This window comes from Eschrichtius robustus, chromosome 10 (genome assembly GCF_028021215.1).
Source record: "Eschrichtius robustus isolate mEscRob2 chromosome 10, mEscRob2.pri, whole genome shotgun sequence".
Taxonomy (NCBI): Eukaryota; Metazoa; Chordata; class Mammalia; order Artiodactyla; family Eschrichtiidae; genus Eschrichtius; species Eschrichtius robustus.
The window spans coordinates 37,227,777-37,245,671 of NC_090833.1; the positions used below are offsets into that span (position 1 = coordinate 37,227,777).

At 37.7% G+C, this 17,895-nt stretch overlaps 1 protein-coding gene and 1 long non-coding RNA gene across 2 annotated transcripts in view; one reads left to right on the plus strand and one right to left on the minus strand.

The window, feature by feature from the left end:
• Positions 1–14,005, plus strand: part of LOC137770002 (uncharacterized) — a 42,143-nt gene extending 28,138 nt beyond the window's left edge. Inside the window, exon 3 of the long non-coding RNA XR_011075113.1 lies at positions 13,843–14,005. This is a non-coding gene — a long non-coding RNA (uncharacterized lncRNA). The remainder of the gene's footprint in view (positions 1–13,842) is intronic.
• The window catches only part of LOC137770001 (phospholipid-transporting ATPase FetA-like), a 74,496-nt gene that overhangs the window by 21,029 nt on the left and 35,572 nt on the right, over positions 1–17,895 (minus strand). The window contains exons 12-14 of the mRNA XM_068552301.1: positions 9,421–9,617; positions 7,083–7,291; positions 4,707–4,750 (exon numbers count right to left, since the gene is read on the minus strand). Coding sequence (XP_068408402.1) covers positions 4,707–4,750; positions 7,083–7,291; positions 9,421–9,617 — 450 coding nt within the window. The remainder of the gene's footprint in view (positions 1–4,706; positions 4,751–7,082; positions 7,292–9,420; positions 9,618–17,895) is intronic.

Here is a 17,895-nt window from a genome sequence, read left to right on the forward strand (position 1 = left end):
AACATCAGCACCTATGGCCAAGAAGATGAGAAAAAACAATCATACAGGAAGAAAAAACAAGAAGAGAGTTACTTAACAGAAGCCAAGGGACAAGAGAGCTTTAAGAAAAAGTGGAGTTTTAAGTGTTAAAATCTGCAGAGAAATTGGGTAACGACTTAACAACAAGGTAGTCATTAGTGACCTTGGCTAGTTTCAGTGGACATGATAGGACAGAGTCTAATTATATAGGGTAGAATGACGAATGAATGAAAGGTGAGGAGTTATAAAGACTGCTGTAATTGTCTATTTCCTTATACACTTTTCCTCTAGTCTGCCAACTCTGAAGGTAGGGAACAAATTTCTTTTGTTTTCCTTGAACCTTTAACATTTATTCAGAGTCTGACATATGGTTGATAATCAACATTTTGGACTGACTGATGGAGTCAGAGGGTAATGCAGGATGAAGAAAAAGTTCTAAGTGCTTTAAAAAATGAATAAAATAAGATGTAAACATTTATTAGTAGTCGTTACCTCTGGTTAATGGGCTAAGGGTTACTTTAACACATTTATTTTATTTTAAATTAATACTACATTTTTTAGAGCAGTCTTACGTTCATAAAAAAAAATTGAGCAGAAAGTAAAGAGAGTTCCTATATATTTCCTTTCTTCTTTCCACTCCACATTTCCCCCTATTTTCACCTTACATTAGTATGGTACATCTGTTACAATTGATGAACCAATATTGATACATTATTATTAACTGAAGTCCATAGTTTACATTAGAGTTCACTCTGCTTTGTACAATTCTGTGGTTTTTGACAAATGCATAATGTAATGAATCCACCATGACAGTATCACACAGAATAGTTTCACTGCCCTAAAAATCTCCTGTGCTTCGTCCTTCTCTCCACCCCTCCCCAAACCCCTGGCAACCACTACCTTTTCCAGAATGTCATACAGTTAGAATCATACAGTACCTAGCCTTTTCATATTGGCTTCTTTCACTTAGCAATATGCATTTAAAGTTCTTCCCTTTTCTGTGTATATGTGCATGCATGGCTTGATAGCTCATTTCTTTTTATTGCTGAATAACATTCCATTGTATGCATGTAGTAAATGGTTTTTTTTTTGTTTGTTTTTTTAAAGAAAGGATAGATTTGAGCTGAGGGGAAAGAATCATATAATGGGATAAGTTTCAGATATTAAGAAACACAGAATACAGGATTGACTGAGGTTCCTGAAGAAGTAGAAAGGCATGGAATCAGAATATATGAAGAGATTAGTATTGAAAGAAAAAGTTATACCTTTTTTTGAGACTGAAGGAAAGGAAGTAAAGGTGGGTTCTGATATTTGTACAGAAAAGGGTACTTAGCTGATAGTTTGGATTTTTCTCAGCAAAGTAGAAAACAATATCATCTACTGCACACTGGGGAGAAGGAAGTGGGATGTGGTAGAAGGCCCAAGAGTGGTGAATTTTGGAATAGCTAATATGGAAAATTAAGAATTAAGCTCACCATAAATAGATTAAAAAATTATCCAAGTGGCACTGGAAGCCCAGAAGAGTTTGGAGTCTCTGAATTTGTAATGGCTTGTGATCCCCAAAAAGTGCTTGGCACTCTGAGATTAGAAACAGAGAATGGTAGCTGGCTTGGTTAATTCAAGGTTGAGATTTGTTCGGCGATCAGAGAGGGAAAAAAAAGGGAGAACTAGTAAGGTATTGAAGATGCTTATGATCTTGGGTACAGATGGGGGGCAAGATAGGAAAGGAAGTAAAGTCACAAGGGATTGATAGACAAAAAGGAGAACAGAGAGTTTGTAAATCTTCCTGTGATAAGAAAGCAGGTATACTAGGAATCAAGTATCAAGAGAACTGGAAAAATAAGGTTTGTGATCAGAGATCATGACAAAGGAGTTTACAATTTCAGAGTAGTACACTTCTGGATGGTGACATGATAACATAGAAATGGATGATACAGATGTTTTTGAGTCCAAAAAGTCATTTGAAAGATATATTCTTTTAGACATCTGAAAGCATCTGTGTTGCTAGATCATCCATAAATAAGCCAATACCACCCAAGATGATAGCAGGGATTGGGTAGAGAGGGAAAATATGAGCTAAGGTTTCAAGGTCCTCAGTGAATGAAGTGGAGAAGCCAGAAGATTTGTAAATGTCCACGACAAGAAGAAAGAGGAATACAGCTAGAAGTCATAAGCATCACAGGAAGAAAGATTATATGAGGGAGAAAAAGTAATAGTTTAAAAGTGGCACAGGAGGGGCTTCCCTGGTGGCATGGTGGTTAAGAATCTGCCTGCCAAGGCAGGGGACACGGGTTCAAGCCCTGGTCCGGGAAGATCCCACATGCCGCAGAGCAACTAAGCCCATGCGCCACAACTACTGACCCTGCACTCTAGAGCCCATGTGCCACAACTACTGAAGCCTGTGCTCCTAGAACCTGTGCTCCGCAACAAGAGAAGCTACCGCGATGAGAAGCCCGTGCACCGCAACAAAGAGGAGCCCCCGCTCACCACAACTAGAGAAAGCCTGTGCGCAGCAATGAAGACCCAAGGCAGCCAAAAAAAAAAAAAAGAAAAGTGGCACAGGATAATGAGGACAATACCTTTGGGCTTTTGGTATGCGGAGTACGAGAGATGGAGGAAAAGGGATATCCTCCGGGAAAGTCATCTTTCAATCAAGGTAGAGAGAAGAAAGCATTTTAATGAAAAGATAAGGCTGTGGGTGTTTGCTTACAAGAGAACAAAGATTCCAGGGATCCAGAGGAAAATGTGTTATGGTCGATCAGTAGCAAAAGGAAGAGGAAGAGAAAGGTAACTCCAGGGTAACAATTTACTCCCTAGAAGCTATAACTTTGTTTATATTGCCAAGGTCGTTAGCAGAGTCCCTGGAAGAGGATTTAAGGCAAATACTGATTTTATTTCCCATCTCCAGTCTCTCTGGATGGATAAGGGTGAGGCAGTAGTTGGGAGGCGGAGTTACCTGTTTAGTACGTAAGTCAAGTGGCTAAAGGTTTGGAATTGGTTCTAGTAGGAAAGGGATAGGGTGAGTAGTATACTGAATATAATGGAAGAAGCCCTATGAAGGGATGCTTAAAATCAAACCCATAAACAAAAGTTGAGATCCAATACTGGAAAAAACAGTAAAATTGAACCAGCCAGAGACAGGAAGAATGAAAAGGAAAATATTCTTACAATTGTGTGGGTTAGGACTATTGAGTATGTCATAAATCCTGAAGCTATAAAGGATAAAGACTGATAGAATTAATTACATAAATTAAAAACTTCTAAACAAAAAACTATAAACAAAAGCCAAAAGACAAAACTGGAAAAAAATAATTGTAACATATGTGCCAGACGAAGGAAAAGTTGGTATTTTTACTATATAAGGAGCCCCTTGAAATAAGAAAAAAAGGACAAAGAATATGAACAGGCAATTCACAAAAAAAGTATAAATGGGCAATAAAGTGATTGGGAAGAGGAAGGAAAATAAGCACATAAAATGATTCAATCTAATTAGTAAACAAAGAAAGGTAAATTAAATGAGATATCATTTTCACAATTAAATTTCTAAAGATTGAAATATTAATACCCAGTACTGACAAGGATACAGTATGGGAAAAGAGGAATTCTCATATATTTTTGGTGGGATTATAAATTGATGCAGTCTATGCAGAGAGCAATATGGCACTATTAAGTGCATTAAAAATCTAGCCACCCTTTGACCAACTAATTTTACTTCCAGGACTTTATTCTAAGGAAATAATTTTCAGAAGAGGAGACAAAAATGTATATACCTGGATGCTTACCATAATGCTATTTATAATAGCAAAAGACAACAGAATAAAAATAGGGGATTGGCTAAATCAATTAAGATACATCAATGTAATTGGCTATGACAGCCATTCAAAATGATGATGTAGACCTAAATATACTGACACGGAAGGAGGGCCACAATATAGTGTCAAGTGAATAAAAGGAGGCTGAAAATAGCATGCATGCTATGATCCATCCATCCATCCTTCCTTCCTACTTACCTACCTACCTACTAGACCTAGGTGTATATGTGTGTATATATACATATGAAAAGCATCTGAAAGGATAAATATTCCCAGATTTTACACTGGTTATCTAAGTGGGACTGAATGATTTTAATTTTCTTCTTCATACATTTCTATATTGTTTGAATTTTTTTTTTATCATGAGCACAGATTATTTTTTAAATAGAAAAAGCCAATAAAGCTATTTTCATTTTTAATTAATTAATTTATTTGTGTTTAAAAGAAATTTTAATAGCACTATTCAGAAAACGAATAATATTCATACGTAGAACTAGAATTTATTCTCAAGTAATGTAATGTCTTCCAAAAAAGTATCTTAAACCACTATTCATTTGCTCTCCTAGATCATTTTTATGAGCTCAAGGATTCATCCCTTTGCTGGTTTCTTCAGACATTCCTTATTTTTAAAAAATTTATATATTATTTATATAAAATCACCTTCTTATAATAAGCTGTTTTCATTTTAAAACACACACCCAAATACCCTCAAATAAACAGAGTTCATTTATATAATACTTTCTGATATTATGGGGCCAATAACAGCTGTAATATTTCAGGGGCTCAGGAAATCCCAATCTGTGTTAAAGATGCTGCTGTGCGGCGCAGCCTCACTCAGGTCCCACATGCATTTCACAGGGCGCTGTAATCACTCACCTCCGAGACTTCTACCCTCTGTCCATTCTTGTCATAGACAACACCTGTTGGTAAGTAAACAGAATACACACTTGGCAAGGGTTTTAAAGAAGGGTTTACATTTTTTTATTGTGGTAAAATATGTATAACATAAAATTTTTCATTTTAACCATTTTTTTTAAACATCTTTATTGAAGTATAATTGCTTTACAATGGTGTGTTAGTTTCTGCTTTATAACAAAGTGAATCAGTTATACATATACATATGTCCCCATATCTCTTCCCTCTTGCATCTCCCTCCCTCCCACCCTCCCTATCCCACCCTTCTAGGTGGTCACAAAGCACAGAGCTGATCTCCCTGTGCTATGCGGCTGCTTCCCACTAGCTATCTATTTTACATTTGGTAGTGTATATATGTCCATGCCACTCTCTCACCCTGTCACATCTCACCCCTCCCCCTCCCCATATCCTCAAGTCCATTCTCTAGTAGGTCTGTGTCTTTATTCCCGTCTTGCCACTAGGTTCTTCATGACTTTTTTTTTTTTTTTTTCTTCCTTAGATTCCATATATAGAGTCTGTCATACAGAATGAAGTAAGTCAGAAAGAGAAAAACGAATACAGTATGCATTTTAACCATTTTTAGTGAACAATTCAGTGGCATTAATATCATTCACAATGTTGTACAACAATCACCATTATATATTTCCTAAACTTTTTCAGCATCCTAAACAAAAACTCCTTACTCTTCCCTATTCCCAGCCCCTGGTAACCTCTAATCTGCTTTCTGTCTCTATGAATTTGCCTATTCTAGATAATTCATATAAGTAGAATGATAAAATATTTCTGATTGTGTCTGGCGTATTTCACTTAGCATAATGTTTTCAAGAATCATCCATGTTGTAGCATGTGTCAGAACTTCATTATTTTTTATGTCTGAGTATTCCATTACATGGATATACCACAGTTAGTTTACCCATTCATCTGTTGATGGACACATGGGTTGTTTCTACCTTTGGGCTATGGTGAATAATGCCGCAATGAACACTGGCATACATCTAGCTGATTGAATTCTCTGTTTTCTTTTTCTTTTCTTTTCTTTTTTTTTGGTATATACCTTGGAATGGAATTACTGCATCATATGGTAATTTAAAGGAGGATTTTTAAAAGCTTATTTCTTCTGATTCTATCATCCTAGACTTGCAGTTAAGCCCCTCGAATCCCTTCAGGCCACCTAGCTCTCAGTGCCCTATGAGCTCCTTTCCTCAAGCCAATGGTAAGAATAATGCTGCTTGGGGTGCAATTCTTCTCCTTAAGTGTGAGTGAGGTGAGGCTGGAGGCTAGTCATTTATGAGAGACTTCGTACCTCAGGAAGCCTTTCAATCAGAAAAGTTACCTAGAGGATATGTGAAAGTAGTGCTGGAATGTTTAGGATTCTTGGCCAGTAGACAGCATAGACAGAATGGGGGTGGAAGACAGTCTGATACCAAGCATAGAAACACCCATGACCCTTTTCAACCTTATCCTTACCCTTACCCAGTGTATGGTCAGGTCATACAATGAGTAAGAAAATTAAGATCCTCACCCAAATCAACCATCCAAAAATAAGCTTTCAGAGTTTATACATGTGAAAACTTGTTTGGCAGGGGTAATAGAAAATATTAGAGTGCTCTAGCTTTTTTTAAAATTTTAACTTTAATTTTTTTATTTTTTTAATTTAACTTAAAAATTTTTTAATTTAGGTGAAATTCATATAACATACAAGTAACCATTTTAAAGTGTACAATGCAGGGGCATTTAGTGCATTCACAATATTTTGCAACTATCACATCTTCCTAGTTTCAAAGCTTTTTCATAATCCCAAAGAAACACCCCATGTGGTCTATCTTTTTAGATGTGATTGCTTTCCTTAGCTAGTTAGTGCAATGGGCATGAATGTTCACACATATAAGGCAGGAAATAAATGAATAACTGGGCATGGGAGACACATCAAACTCTGAATACCCTTTGATGGCTTCTTTCTAGAGTGTTTATTGGTCTGAGGGGGAATCAGGAGAATAGCAGCTTCAGAAATATGCTGGTTGCACCATCTGATTTAATGTGAGAGTAACTAACATTCCCCAGACATTGGGAATTACTTGAGGACGGAGATTAATTCTTATACATCTTCATATTTTCAACATCCAACACAATGGATTGCATCTAAAAGGTGCTAAATAAATGCTTTTGGTTAGAACTGAATGGGCTAGGTGAGCTTTGCTTAGTGAACAGAGCAGGTTGTGAGAATAAGAAGTAAATGTGAATTTAGAGGCATATAGATTTAGAGATAGATCATTCTTGAGAACAATCTGCAAAGTAATATTTCCCCAAGACTCAGGGAAAGCAGAAAAATATGCATACCATAGAATTTCCCATTAATAGAACACTTGTTGAAAATCATGATGTTCTGAGTCAGGGTCCCTGTTTTGTCGGAGAACACGTATTTGACCTGGCCGAGCTCCTCATTAAGGGTGGTGGTACAAGCCCGTGCTGGTGTGTTCTTTAGTTCATAAAACATCCTCCGATCCCAGTTGATATAGAAACTGTTGCCCAATCTTATTATCTCAACACTAAGGAGAAAGCAAGAAAAGAAGGGTCCTGGGTCAAAGCAGGGCAAGCGAATTCATCATCCTGGTTTCCTTTGTACCAGTCCTGTGGTAGAAATGAAAATCAGAATACCTTCCTTGGGAACCTACAGTCTTGAAGGACCCTTCGTACTAGCCAACCCATTGTAATTCTGACTTTGACCATTATCACTCAAGGCTTTACTTGATTACCAGACACACTGATTAACTTTGCTGAGGCATACTCCCTTTACAGCCTTTCTTCGAAAATTTTTGAAATTCTGCAATAATGCAAGGCCTGCCAGAGTTAAGAGCTAATTTATAAAACATAGCCTAGGCTTAATTAGAGAGTTATTGCTGCTGTCATGTAAACTCATTGGTGGGGAAGAGAGAGAAACTTCAGACTTGAAATAGCACTTCTTTGTTTCAGAAGGGAAAGATCTGTGAGATTCAGAAACAGCTTACAGGAGCTGACCCTCTGATAAATTTCTAGGCAGATCCAGCCTGCCTGTGGGGTAGCTTTTCCCTAGAATAGCCTCCTCTTCATTTTATCCGAGTTTTCCCAATTGTGTTTGTCACATTCCACTTCTGTTCCAAATAACATGCGTATAGATTCTTTATGGTTAACAAGCATCTTCATTTTAAAACAGTGAAGACTTTTAAGTGGCTTCCTTCCTATCATCATTCATATTTAGTTTGTGGTAGTTTAGACTGCTTCATTAGTAATCCCTGTCTGAGACAACTGCATTGAGCAACACGGATTTTTTGTTTGAGGTGAGGGAAGAGGTGCTCAGGCCCACATTATTGACTTTATTAGTCCTCATGTGTTGAGTCTTGACCTCTCCCTTCCTTCACCATACCAGTCACCAGAGCAATCTCTCTAAACCCAGACATTTAATGATATTATTTCTTTCCTAAGAAAGATCTCTGCTGCTTTTAAGATAAAACTCAAACTCCTTGGCCTGGCATTCAAGGCTCTCCTGAATCTAATCCTAAATTACCATCCAACACCTTAGTCTAGGCTACTCACTGTTCTACGACCAGATCAAGCTTTTAAAAACCTCCAAACCTTTGTACATACTGGTCTTTCTGCTTGTAATATTCTTTTCCTATTTTCTGCTTGGTAAATTCTACTCTTTTCTCAAATATCAGTTTGGTTATTACTTTTTTCTGTAAATCCTAAGCCTCTACAGGCAGAACCAACCTATTCCTTTTCTAGGCTCCCATAGCATTCACATATACATTTCTATTACATCATTCTTCATATTGTACCTTAATTATTTACTTAAGTATCTGTTTCCATGTCTATGTTGTAAGTTTATCTAGAGGAAGGGTTGTCTTATTATTCATGTTTCTTTCTCTGGCAGCTAATATAGTGCTTGGCACATAGTAGTTGTTCAATAAATATTTATTAAATTAGTGAGATAATTTAATTATATTGGGTGCTTTTGGGGTTGGGATGCCACAGTGCAGGGTTTAGGAAACCTGAAAAGAAGGATGCAAAAAATGTGTTTGTGTGTGTGTATGTGAAAGGGAATGTTGAAAATAGAAAAAGGAGATCAGAGTACAGTAAAGACTTATTTTACCTATATTTCAAATTTTTGTCCAAGGTGCTCATGAAAAGGGGAAGGAAACATCCTTCATCTTCTCCAACTTTTAGGAACCAGAACTTAAGTCACAATTACACCTATCTACCATCTGCCACATTGTTTCTGTGGGAAAACGCATTCTGAGTTCTGAATGAACTGATTCACAAATGAATGTTTGGAATCTGTCTCACTGATAAACTAGGGGCTGCCTAGATTGTGCTTTAGCATCACCAAATTTGTGTGCATTTTTTTCTAATTATTTCATGTGTTTGTATGTCTTATTTAGTCATGTACATTACAAACTATTTGAGGGTTGGGATAATTTTCTTTTGTATAACCCACATAGTATCTAGGATGGTATTCTGGATATAGAAAGCATTTATGCAGTCTCTAGATATGTCTCAGAGTGTTTTGTGCACCAGGCACTGTGCAAAGTAAAGGGCTAAAGAGCACAGAATCTATGCTTTCTGAAAGTTCACAGTCTAGTTGGGGAATTAAGTAGGAAGTATGAAGTCAGCTTGTCCTCCAGTGGTCAAAGAAGCCTACCTGACGTAGAGGGAAATAGGCACCACGGTGTTGAGAATAATGAAGTAGGACCAGAATATAAGGACGGCAGAGACAGCTGATGAAGAGACATATTCTTTCCATGGCAGAAAATCCTGGAAGTAGTAGCCTTTCTTGTTTTCCCAAATGCAATGACCAACTGCTAGGACAAAACACATGCTGCCTAAAAACAGGAAAATCTAGAAATCAAAAAAAGAATTAAATTAACATTTCATCCAAGACGTGCTGCTTCAGTTCTACCGTTTGGAGCCTATCTCTCAACAAAGCCTCTCTCTTTTCTTGGAGGGCAGGGGGGCCCTGACACTCACAGTCTCTAGGCAGTAGTACACAGGACAGAAAAGAAAGCCCAGCAGGAGCCATCCTTGGGATTTTGACAGGAGACAATAGTAACTAAAATATAGTAAATATTAATTAAGTGCCAATAATTGTGCTAAGTACTCTACCTGTATTATTTAATTTAATATTTATAATACCCTTCTTTTAATAACAGACAAGAAACTTGATATTAAGAATGGAAAAGTATTTTGCCTAAAGTCATTTGGCTACTAACTAGGATAGACAGGTCTTGAACTAGTTCCAGAACCCAATCTCTTAATTACTCCATTACTGAAGTGAGGTTCTGCTTTAAAAAAAAGTCTAAAATGTGTGGCATTGGCTTAGCAGCTGGGGGTGGGTGGGTGGTAAGGAAATGGATATAAAAGGCTGACAATATGGCAATCATGTTTACAGTAAAGAATATGGTAAAACTGGAAGACAGACCATGTGCCTACTGAGCCTAGAGCTCTAAGGGAAATGGTTAGAATTAGAATATTAGTGTGTGTTGGCTGACTTTAACAAAAGTTAAAAATAGGGGAAATAACTGGCCAATTTTAAGCAGAAATGAAAAGGAATAGCGTGAAATCTGGGTCATCAAAGGACTGGAAAAGCCTATTACTTTTAGACACCAAAGAGGAAAAAAGAGACAAGATTGAGATCTTAAGCAAACAAGGCCCAATAATTCTTTTCAGCTGAATAAAATGAATCAGGCTGGAGGCAATGTCCAGATTAAAGATGGCACCTTTTTACCGAACCAAGATTATTGTTCTAGATAACCTCAACTTTCTTGCCATTAGGTTGAGAGAAAAGGGCATGGAGGGGAAAGGATGCAAAGAAAGAAGACAGATTTGAGAACTATGTTTAGAAAAGAACTTTGGGGAGGAGGGGATAATAATCCTTAACTCATTTTACAAAGCCAGCATTACTCTGGTACCAAAGCCAGAGAAGGATACTATAAGAAAAGAAAACTACAGGCCAATACCCCTGATGAATGCAAAATTTCTCAATAGCCAACCAAATTCAACAGCATATTAAAAGGATCATACACCATAATCAAGTGGGATTTAGACATTAATGAAAGAAACTGAAGAAGACAAGTAAATGGAAAGATATCTTATGTTCACGGATTGGAAGAGTTAAGCATTGTTAAAATGTCTATACTACCCATGCTATCTATAGAGTCAATGCAATCCCTATCAAGATTTCAATGGCATTTTTTATAGAAATAGAAAAAAAAAATCCTAAAACTTTTATGGAACCATGAAAGACCTCAAACAGCCAAAGCAGTCTTGAGAAAGAAGTAAGGTGGGTGCATCTCATTTCCTGATTTCAAACTATATTACAAAGCTATAGTAATCAAAACAGTATGGTACTGGTATAAAAACAGACATATAGACCAATGCAACAGAAGTGTGAGCCCAGAAATAAACCCATGCATATATGTTCAACTAATATTTGACAAGGGAGGCAAATGGTGTTGGGAAAACTTGATATTCACAGGCAAAAGAATGAAACTGGATCCCTATCTTATACCACTCACAAAAATTAACTTGATATGAGTTAAAGACTTAAGTGTAAAACCTGAAATCATAAAACTCCTAGAAGAAAACACAGAAACATAGAGAAAAAGTTCCTTGACAGCAGTCTTGGCAATGACTTTATAGATATGACACCCAAAGCATAAGCAACAAAAGCACAAATAAACAAGTGGAATTATATCAAACTAAAAAGCTTTTGTACAGCAGAAGAAACAATGAGATAAAAAGGCAATCAGTGGAATGGGAGAAGATATTTGCAAACCACATATCTGATAAGGAGCTAATATACAAAATACATAAGGAAATAACTCAATAGCCAAAAAAAAAAATTCAATTAAAAAATGGGCAAAGGTCTTGAACAGACATTTTTCCAAAGAAGATATTCAAATGGCCGATAAGTACATGAAAAGATACTCAACATCACTAATCATCATGTGATACTCTTGGTGGGAATGTAAATTGGTACAGCTACTTTGGAAAACAACATGGAGGTTCCTCAGAAAATTAAAAATAGAACTACTACATAATCCACTTCTGGGTATATGTAAAGGAAATTAAATGACTCTCTTAAAGAGATATCTCCACCCCCATGTTCACTGCAGCATTATTTACAATAGCCAAGACAGGGAAACAACCTAAGTGTCTATCAACAGATGAATGGATAAAGAAAATGTGACACACACACACACACACTACAATGGAACATTATTCAGCCATGAAAAGAAGGAAATCCTGTCATTTGAGACAAATGCCCAACTCTCCAAAAAACTGCCAAATGCTTTCCAAAGTGGCTGTACAATTTTACATTCCACCAGCATCATATGCCCACATACCTGTAGAGAAGACATGTATGATGTTATTGTGAACCACTTCTAAGTCTACTCAGGGGTCTTCAAACCTGTGCCCTTTATCACAAGGTGTGAATTGCTCAAAGCAACCCATCCCCACTGCTAGAAAATTTTAGGTCTCATCTTTGAGTCACTGATAAAAAGTCTTTGGAGACAAGAGTATGAAGGCAGGAGGAGAAGATCTAACTGGGACCATTCTCAGAAAATGAGATTAAAAAATCCTTATTATGAAAAATTTCAAACACATATTAATGTATATAAATACTATAATGAACCCCTATGTGCCCATCACCCAGCTTCACCAATTATCAATTCTTGGCCAGTTTTATTTTATTCCAAACCTCCTCTTCCCCTGTCCTCCCTTTTATTTTAAGCAAATTTCTCACATTATATAATTTTATTTGCAAACAGTTTAATATATCTCTTTAAAGGATCTTATTTAAACACATAATCACAATACCTTTATCACTTAAAAAGTTAGTAATAAATCCTTAATATCATTCAATATTTGAGATTTGAGAGTTGAATAAGGGATGGAGGAGAACAAAACAGGAGGATCAAGATAAAAAAGAATAAAATCTGCTTTCATTCCTAGCCTAATGCAGATTCATACTGAGTAGTTCCGCTCTTTGTGATGAAGGTTTCTTCGGGGCCATAAAACCCTTCTTAATCTTACTCCTCCTTCCTTATGCTTCTCTTTAATGGGTCATGTGAAAGCATGGCTTATCCTCATGGTTCAGATTAAACTTCAATGATGAGTTCTACTGGCTTTGCTTTCCTTTTGGACAGTCTATGTGGCCAATATTAAATCTGAGACCATATTCCTCTACCTGCCACTTCTCCAGGCCCGACCCCATCAGCTCCAGTGGGAAAAAGTGGGGAAGGTAAAATGATTATAATAAACTATTATTTATTTATAAATATAAATTTATTTATAATCTATTTGTTTATTATAAATTATTAGAATAAATAATTTGATACCCTCTAAAGCTGTGGGAGAAAATTACTGAGTGAACTTCAACACCCTTTCTGCTCCATACCTGTTGCCTGGACAACTGAGAATTACCCATCAATCATTTCCAGTGCTGTGCCATCCCTCCATTGTTAGACTATGAGTCCTCCAGAACCAGATCTTTCTGTTCAGATTTTTTTAAAAATTTATTTAATTAATTAATTTATTTATTTTTGGCTGCATTGGGTCTTTGTTGCTGCCTGCGGGCTTTCTCTAGTTGCGGCGAGCCAGGGCTACTCTTTGTTGCGGTGCGTGGGCTTCTCATTGCGGTGGCTTCTCTTGTTGTGGAGCACGGGCTCTAGGTGCGCAGGCTTCAGTAGTTGTGGTGCACGGGCTTAGTTGCTCCACGGCATGTGGAATCCTCCCGGACCAGGGCTCAAACCCGTGTCCCCTGCATTGGCAGGCGGATTCTTAACCACTGCACCACCAGAGAAGTCCCTTTCTGTTCAGACTGAGCCAGCAGAAAGGAAGTCGGCTTTATCAGACCAAGACCCTGAGAGCAGGGCTTCCCCCCCTCAGAGAGGCCTGCAGGGGCAGGACACAGTCTGCTCTTTCCTCATTCCTAGAGCTTTTCCTGCCATCCTGAGGCTTTCTAAACCCTTGCAGATGTTCTCTTTCTTAAGAAACATTCATGTTGTGATGGAGTTTATTGGTACTTAGCCTAAAGCTTCAATTTGCTTCCTTTCTATAGGAAGAAAGAAACGAGAAATTGTTTTTTGCCACAAACCCCAGATGTTACTTGTTTATTACAAGAGCCAGTCAGACCCAAGAAGACCTGTGTGCAAGGAGTGGTTCCAGTAAAGGCTGAAAGAGATACTCAATTTTGTCAAGAACTAAGGCCATTGCTGGTCACAGTGGAGCTCCCAGGCGTCACAGGCAGTCTGTAAAAAGAGAGTACTCCTTGGTCCTTTGGCCCTTCACTTCTGTGCTTTTCATTGTGCCTTACCCAAGAAGTATATCCTGGATTTCTGGCATCATTCAAATTTCAAGCACTGTGCCCCACAAATACGTCCTACTTAAGAGACTAGGGTTCACAAAGCATTGTCATCGTGAGCTCTGGGGAGATCTGGGGAGGGGGAAAGGACCAAACTCCAGCTCCCCTGTGGGCTTATCAGGAAGCAGTTTTACTAAACATGCTTCCTGTGTCTGTCAGATTTTCCCCTAAGAGTCATTTCCAAAAATGGGAAAAAATGAAGTGTTTAAATCAGGAAGGATTTCTGCTTCAGCTTTGAGACATGACAATGCATTGTATCTAACTACACTGACAATGTCTTGGCAAAAATACCACATAAACAAAACTGCTGAGCTGATAAGAACATAGCTAATTCAAGAACATTTCTTCATTTAATAACCATTCAAAAGATATTTCCTGAGAACCATTTTGGGCAAGGCACTCCCAAGAATATACAGATGAATATGACATAATTTCTACCTTAGAGGCTCATAATTTGGTAGCTCAGGTATTCATTCATTTTTTTCACTAACTCAACACATAATAATGATGCTCCTATTATGTGTCAAACATAATTCTAGGGGCTGGGATACAGTGGTGATAGAAGACAATGCCTTAACTCTCAGGGAGTTTGTAATCCTGTGGAGATACGAGGAAAACAGATATGTTAAGAAAAGCAAAAATACAAATTAACTAGTGCTAAATGCTGTGAAGAAAATAAAACAAGTTAATACAATAAAAAAGGTCTTAGTGGAGGTGGCCACTTTAGATAGGGTGGCAGAGAAGGCTTCTCTGAAAATGTGACATTGAATACTGAAAAGGAAGCAAGCCATGCAAAGGCCTAGATAGACATTGCCAGCAAGGGTAAAGGTCCCATGATAGGAACAAGTTTGCTTTCTCACTTGATTTGTAGTTTGCCTGAGTATAGATTTCTAGGTCAAAGTAATTTTCACTAAGAACTTTGAAGGTATGACCCTACTGGTGTCTAGGGCCCAGTAGTGCTGGTGAGAAATCTGATGCCAATCTAATTCTCATTTTTTGTTGGTATCTTATTCTTATCCCTATGAAAAAGTTAAGAGACTTCTATACACCATTGGAATTCTAGAATTTCATGATGTTTAATGGATGCTTTAAATCTGAAATTCATATCCTTCTTCAATTCTAGGAAATATTCTTCTATTATTTCTTTGACAATATTGTCCCTTCCATTTTCTCTTTCTGATACTCCTGGGAGATCATGTGGGGGCTCTTGGTTTGGTCCTCCATTAAAAAAATGTATTTATCTCTTTGACTTTTGGTTTTATGGCCTAGTAGTATTCTTTGACTCTTTATTTCAGCCCTTCTATTGGCTTTTTTTTTTTTTTAGAAATTCACGTTCTTTTATTTATTTATTTATTTATTTATTTATGACTGTGTTGAGTCCTCGTTTCTGTGCGAGGGCTTTCTCTAGTTGCGGCAAGTGGGGACCACTCTTCATCGCGGTGCGCGGGCCTCTCACCATCGCGGCGTCTCTTGTTGTGGAGCACAGGCTCCAGACGCGCAGGCTCAGTAATTGTGGCTCACGGGCCCAGTTGCTCCGTGGCATGTGGGATCTTCCCAGACCAGGGCTCGAACCCGTGTCCCCTGCATTGGCAGGCAGATTCTCAACCACTGCGCCACCAGGGAAGCCCTATTGGCTTTTTAATTTCAATAATTTTTACTTTCCAAAATTCTTTTTGTTATTCTTAGATTGCCTTTTTTATTCTTTCATTAAAAAAAAAAAATTTAGGGAATTCCCTGGTGGTCCAGTGGTTAAGACTCTGCACTTTTACTGCCGAGGGCCTAGAGTGGATCCCTGGTTGGGGAACTAAGATCCCACAAGCTATGGCGTGGCCCCCCCCAAAAAATTTTAGCCTATTCTTATTTTATTTGTGCAATTGCTTCTTCTAAGAACACTAGTAAAATTCTTTTGAAAGTTCTTTTATTTTCTCTTTCCTGAATTATAATCTGTTTTTTCCAGAGTCAGTTATTCTATTTGTTCATCCTCATCCTCCTCTTTTGTGGTCCTGGTTTCCTTCCAGTTCACTTAAAAACAGGAGTAAAAGAGTAGTTTCATCATTATAGGTTGGTTTTATTTCCTTTGGTTAATTTTGTTTCTCTAGCAGGCCACTCCCCTGGATGGGAAGATGGAACCATGAGTTCTGTGTAGGTAGGCAGAATGTGTTATTTCACTGGTTTTACCCTAGAGTACACAAGGAGCTTGCTGGCAAACTTGAGTCCCCGAAATTTAAAATAAAGTGGGTTTTACTCTGAAGTGATGACACCCACATTAGAAGCCCTAGCCCTCTGCAGATAGATTGTTAAATTTCTTCGGAAAGCAGTTCTCTTGTTTGAGACTACAGGTCAGATACATTTGTTACTGCTATATGTATGCCTATAGGGGTGGTAGGATGGTACAGATGGCCAGGTGTTGTCCATGTTGTTTCATGGGCAGTTTTAAAATTAATTATCCTGATTATTACCCCCACATCTTACTCCTGCTCTCAATTCCTGCTGAATCTAGCTTGGAACTACTCTTGAGGAATGCATTTCCGCTGAAGCTTTCACTACTCTGGTTTATTTATCGGTATAATCTATCTACTTTCTGCCTTCCAAAAGCTCATCAGCATCTTGGGTCTGCTGACAGTTCTTCACGCTCTGTCAGGGGATTTATTTTCTATTTGTACTTCCTCACAGTCATTTTATTAGGCTCAAATAGGAAGTCTCAACGTCCTTCTTAAACTAGATGCCCAAAAGTGAACATGGGACCCAAGATAATATTCCCTACTTTCTGAAGGAATGATTGCATGAATGACCTCATAAATGTGGAAATTCATAGCAGCTACTCTGCTAGTTTAGCTGCTCTGGGCATTTACACCGCTTCTCTGCTGCATCCATCTTGTGAGAACTTGAGCAGAGAACTGCATTCTCTTTGGAGACTCCCATTGCAGATCCCTCTATACCTCTGCTTTAATCTGCTCTGGTGTTCTCTAGGCCTGCTATTCAGCCACCATCCTAGGACTTCCTTTCACTGTTCTCATGTTTCCTGGTTTCCATATCTCTCTTGGTTTATTCTCTTGTTTTGCTTAAGTATACACTAGAAGCTTCCTAAGAGAGGATACATGATAAGTAAATTTTTTTGAGTCTTTGCACATATGGATATTTCTTTATATTTGCATTTTATTGATAGTTTCAATGGATTTAGAATTATAGGATGCAAATAATTTTCTGGCAGACATTTGAAGCATTGATGTTTACCTTCTGCTGTTGCTGTTGAGAAGGCCAATGCTATTTTGATTCTTGATCCTTGTATATGACATTTTATTTCTCTCTGGAAGCTCTTAGGATCTTTTAAAAAAATTTATAATTTCTTCACATGTGGTCAATCTGCCATGTTAAACAGATTTGTCATGTGTTTTAATTTTGCCTCCCCAGGGAAATAGCAAGTATAGCAGAAACAGCATTGACTCTGAAAAGTTATGCCTAGATGGATAGATGTGATTATTAATAAAATTATGCATGTAAAGCATCTGGCACATATTGATGCCCCATCTCCCAAAAGTGAACATATATACTTGAGAGCTGGACTCAGGACTTACAAATCCTTATGATCCTCACAACATCTGGCACATACTAGGCACATACTAGATTCTCAGTAAATATGACTTGATCTCACCATACACAAAAATAAACTCAAAATGGCTTAAAGACTTAAGTATAAGACATGACATCATAAAACTCCTAGAAGAGAACATAGGCAAAACATTCTCTGAC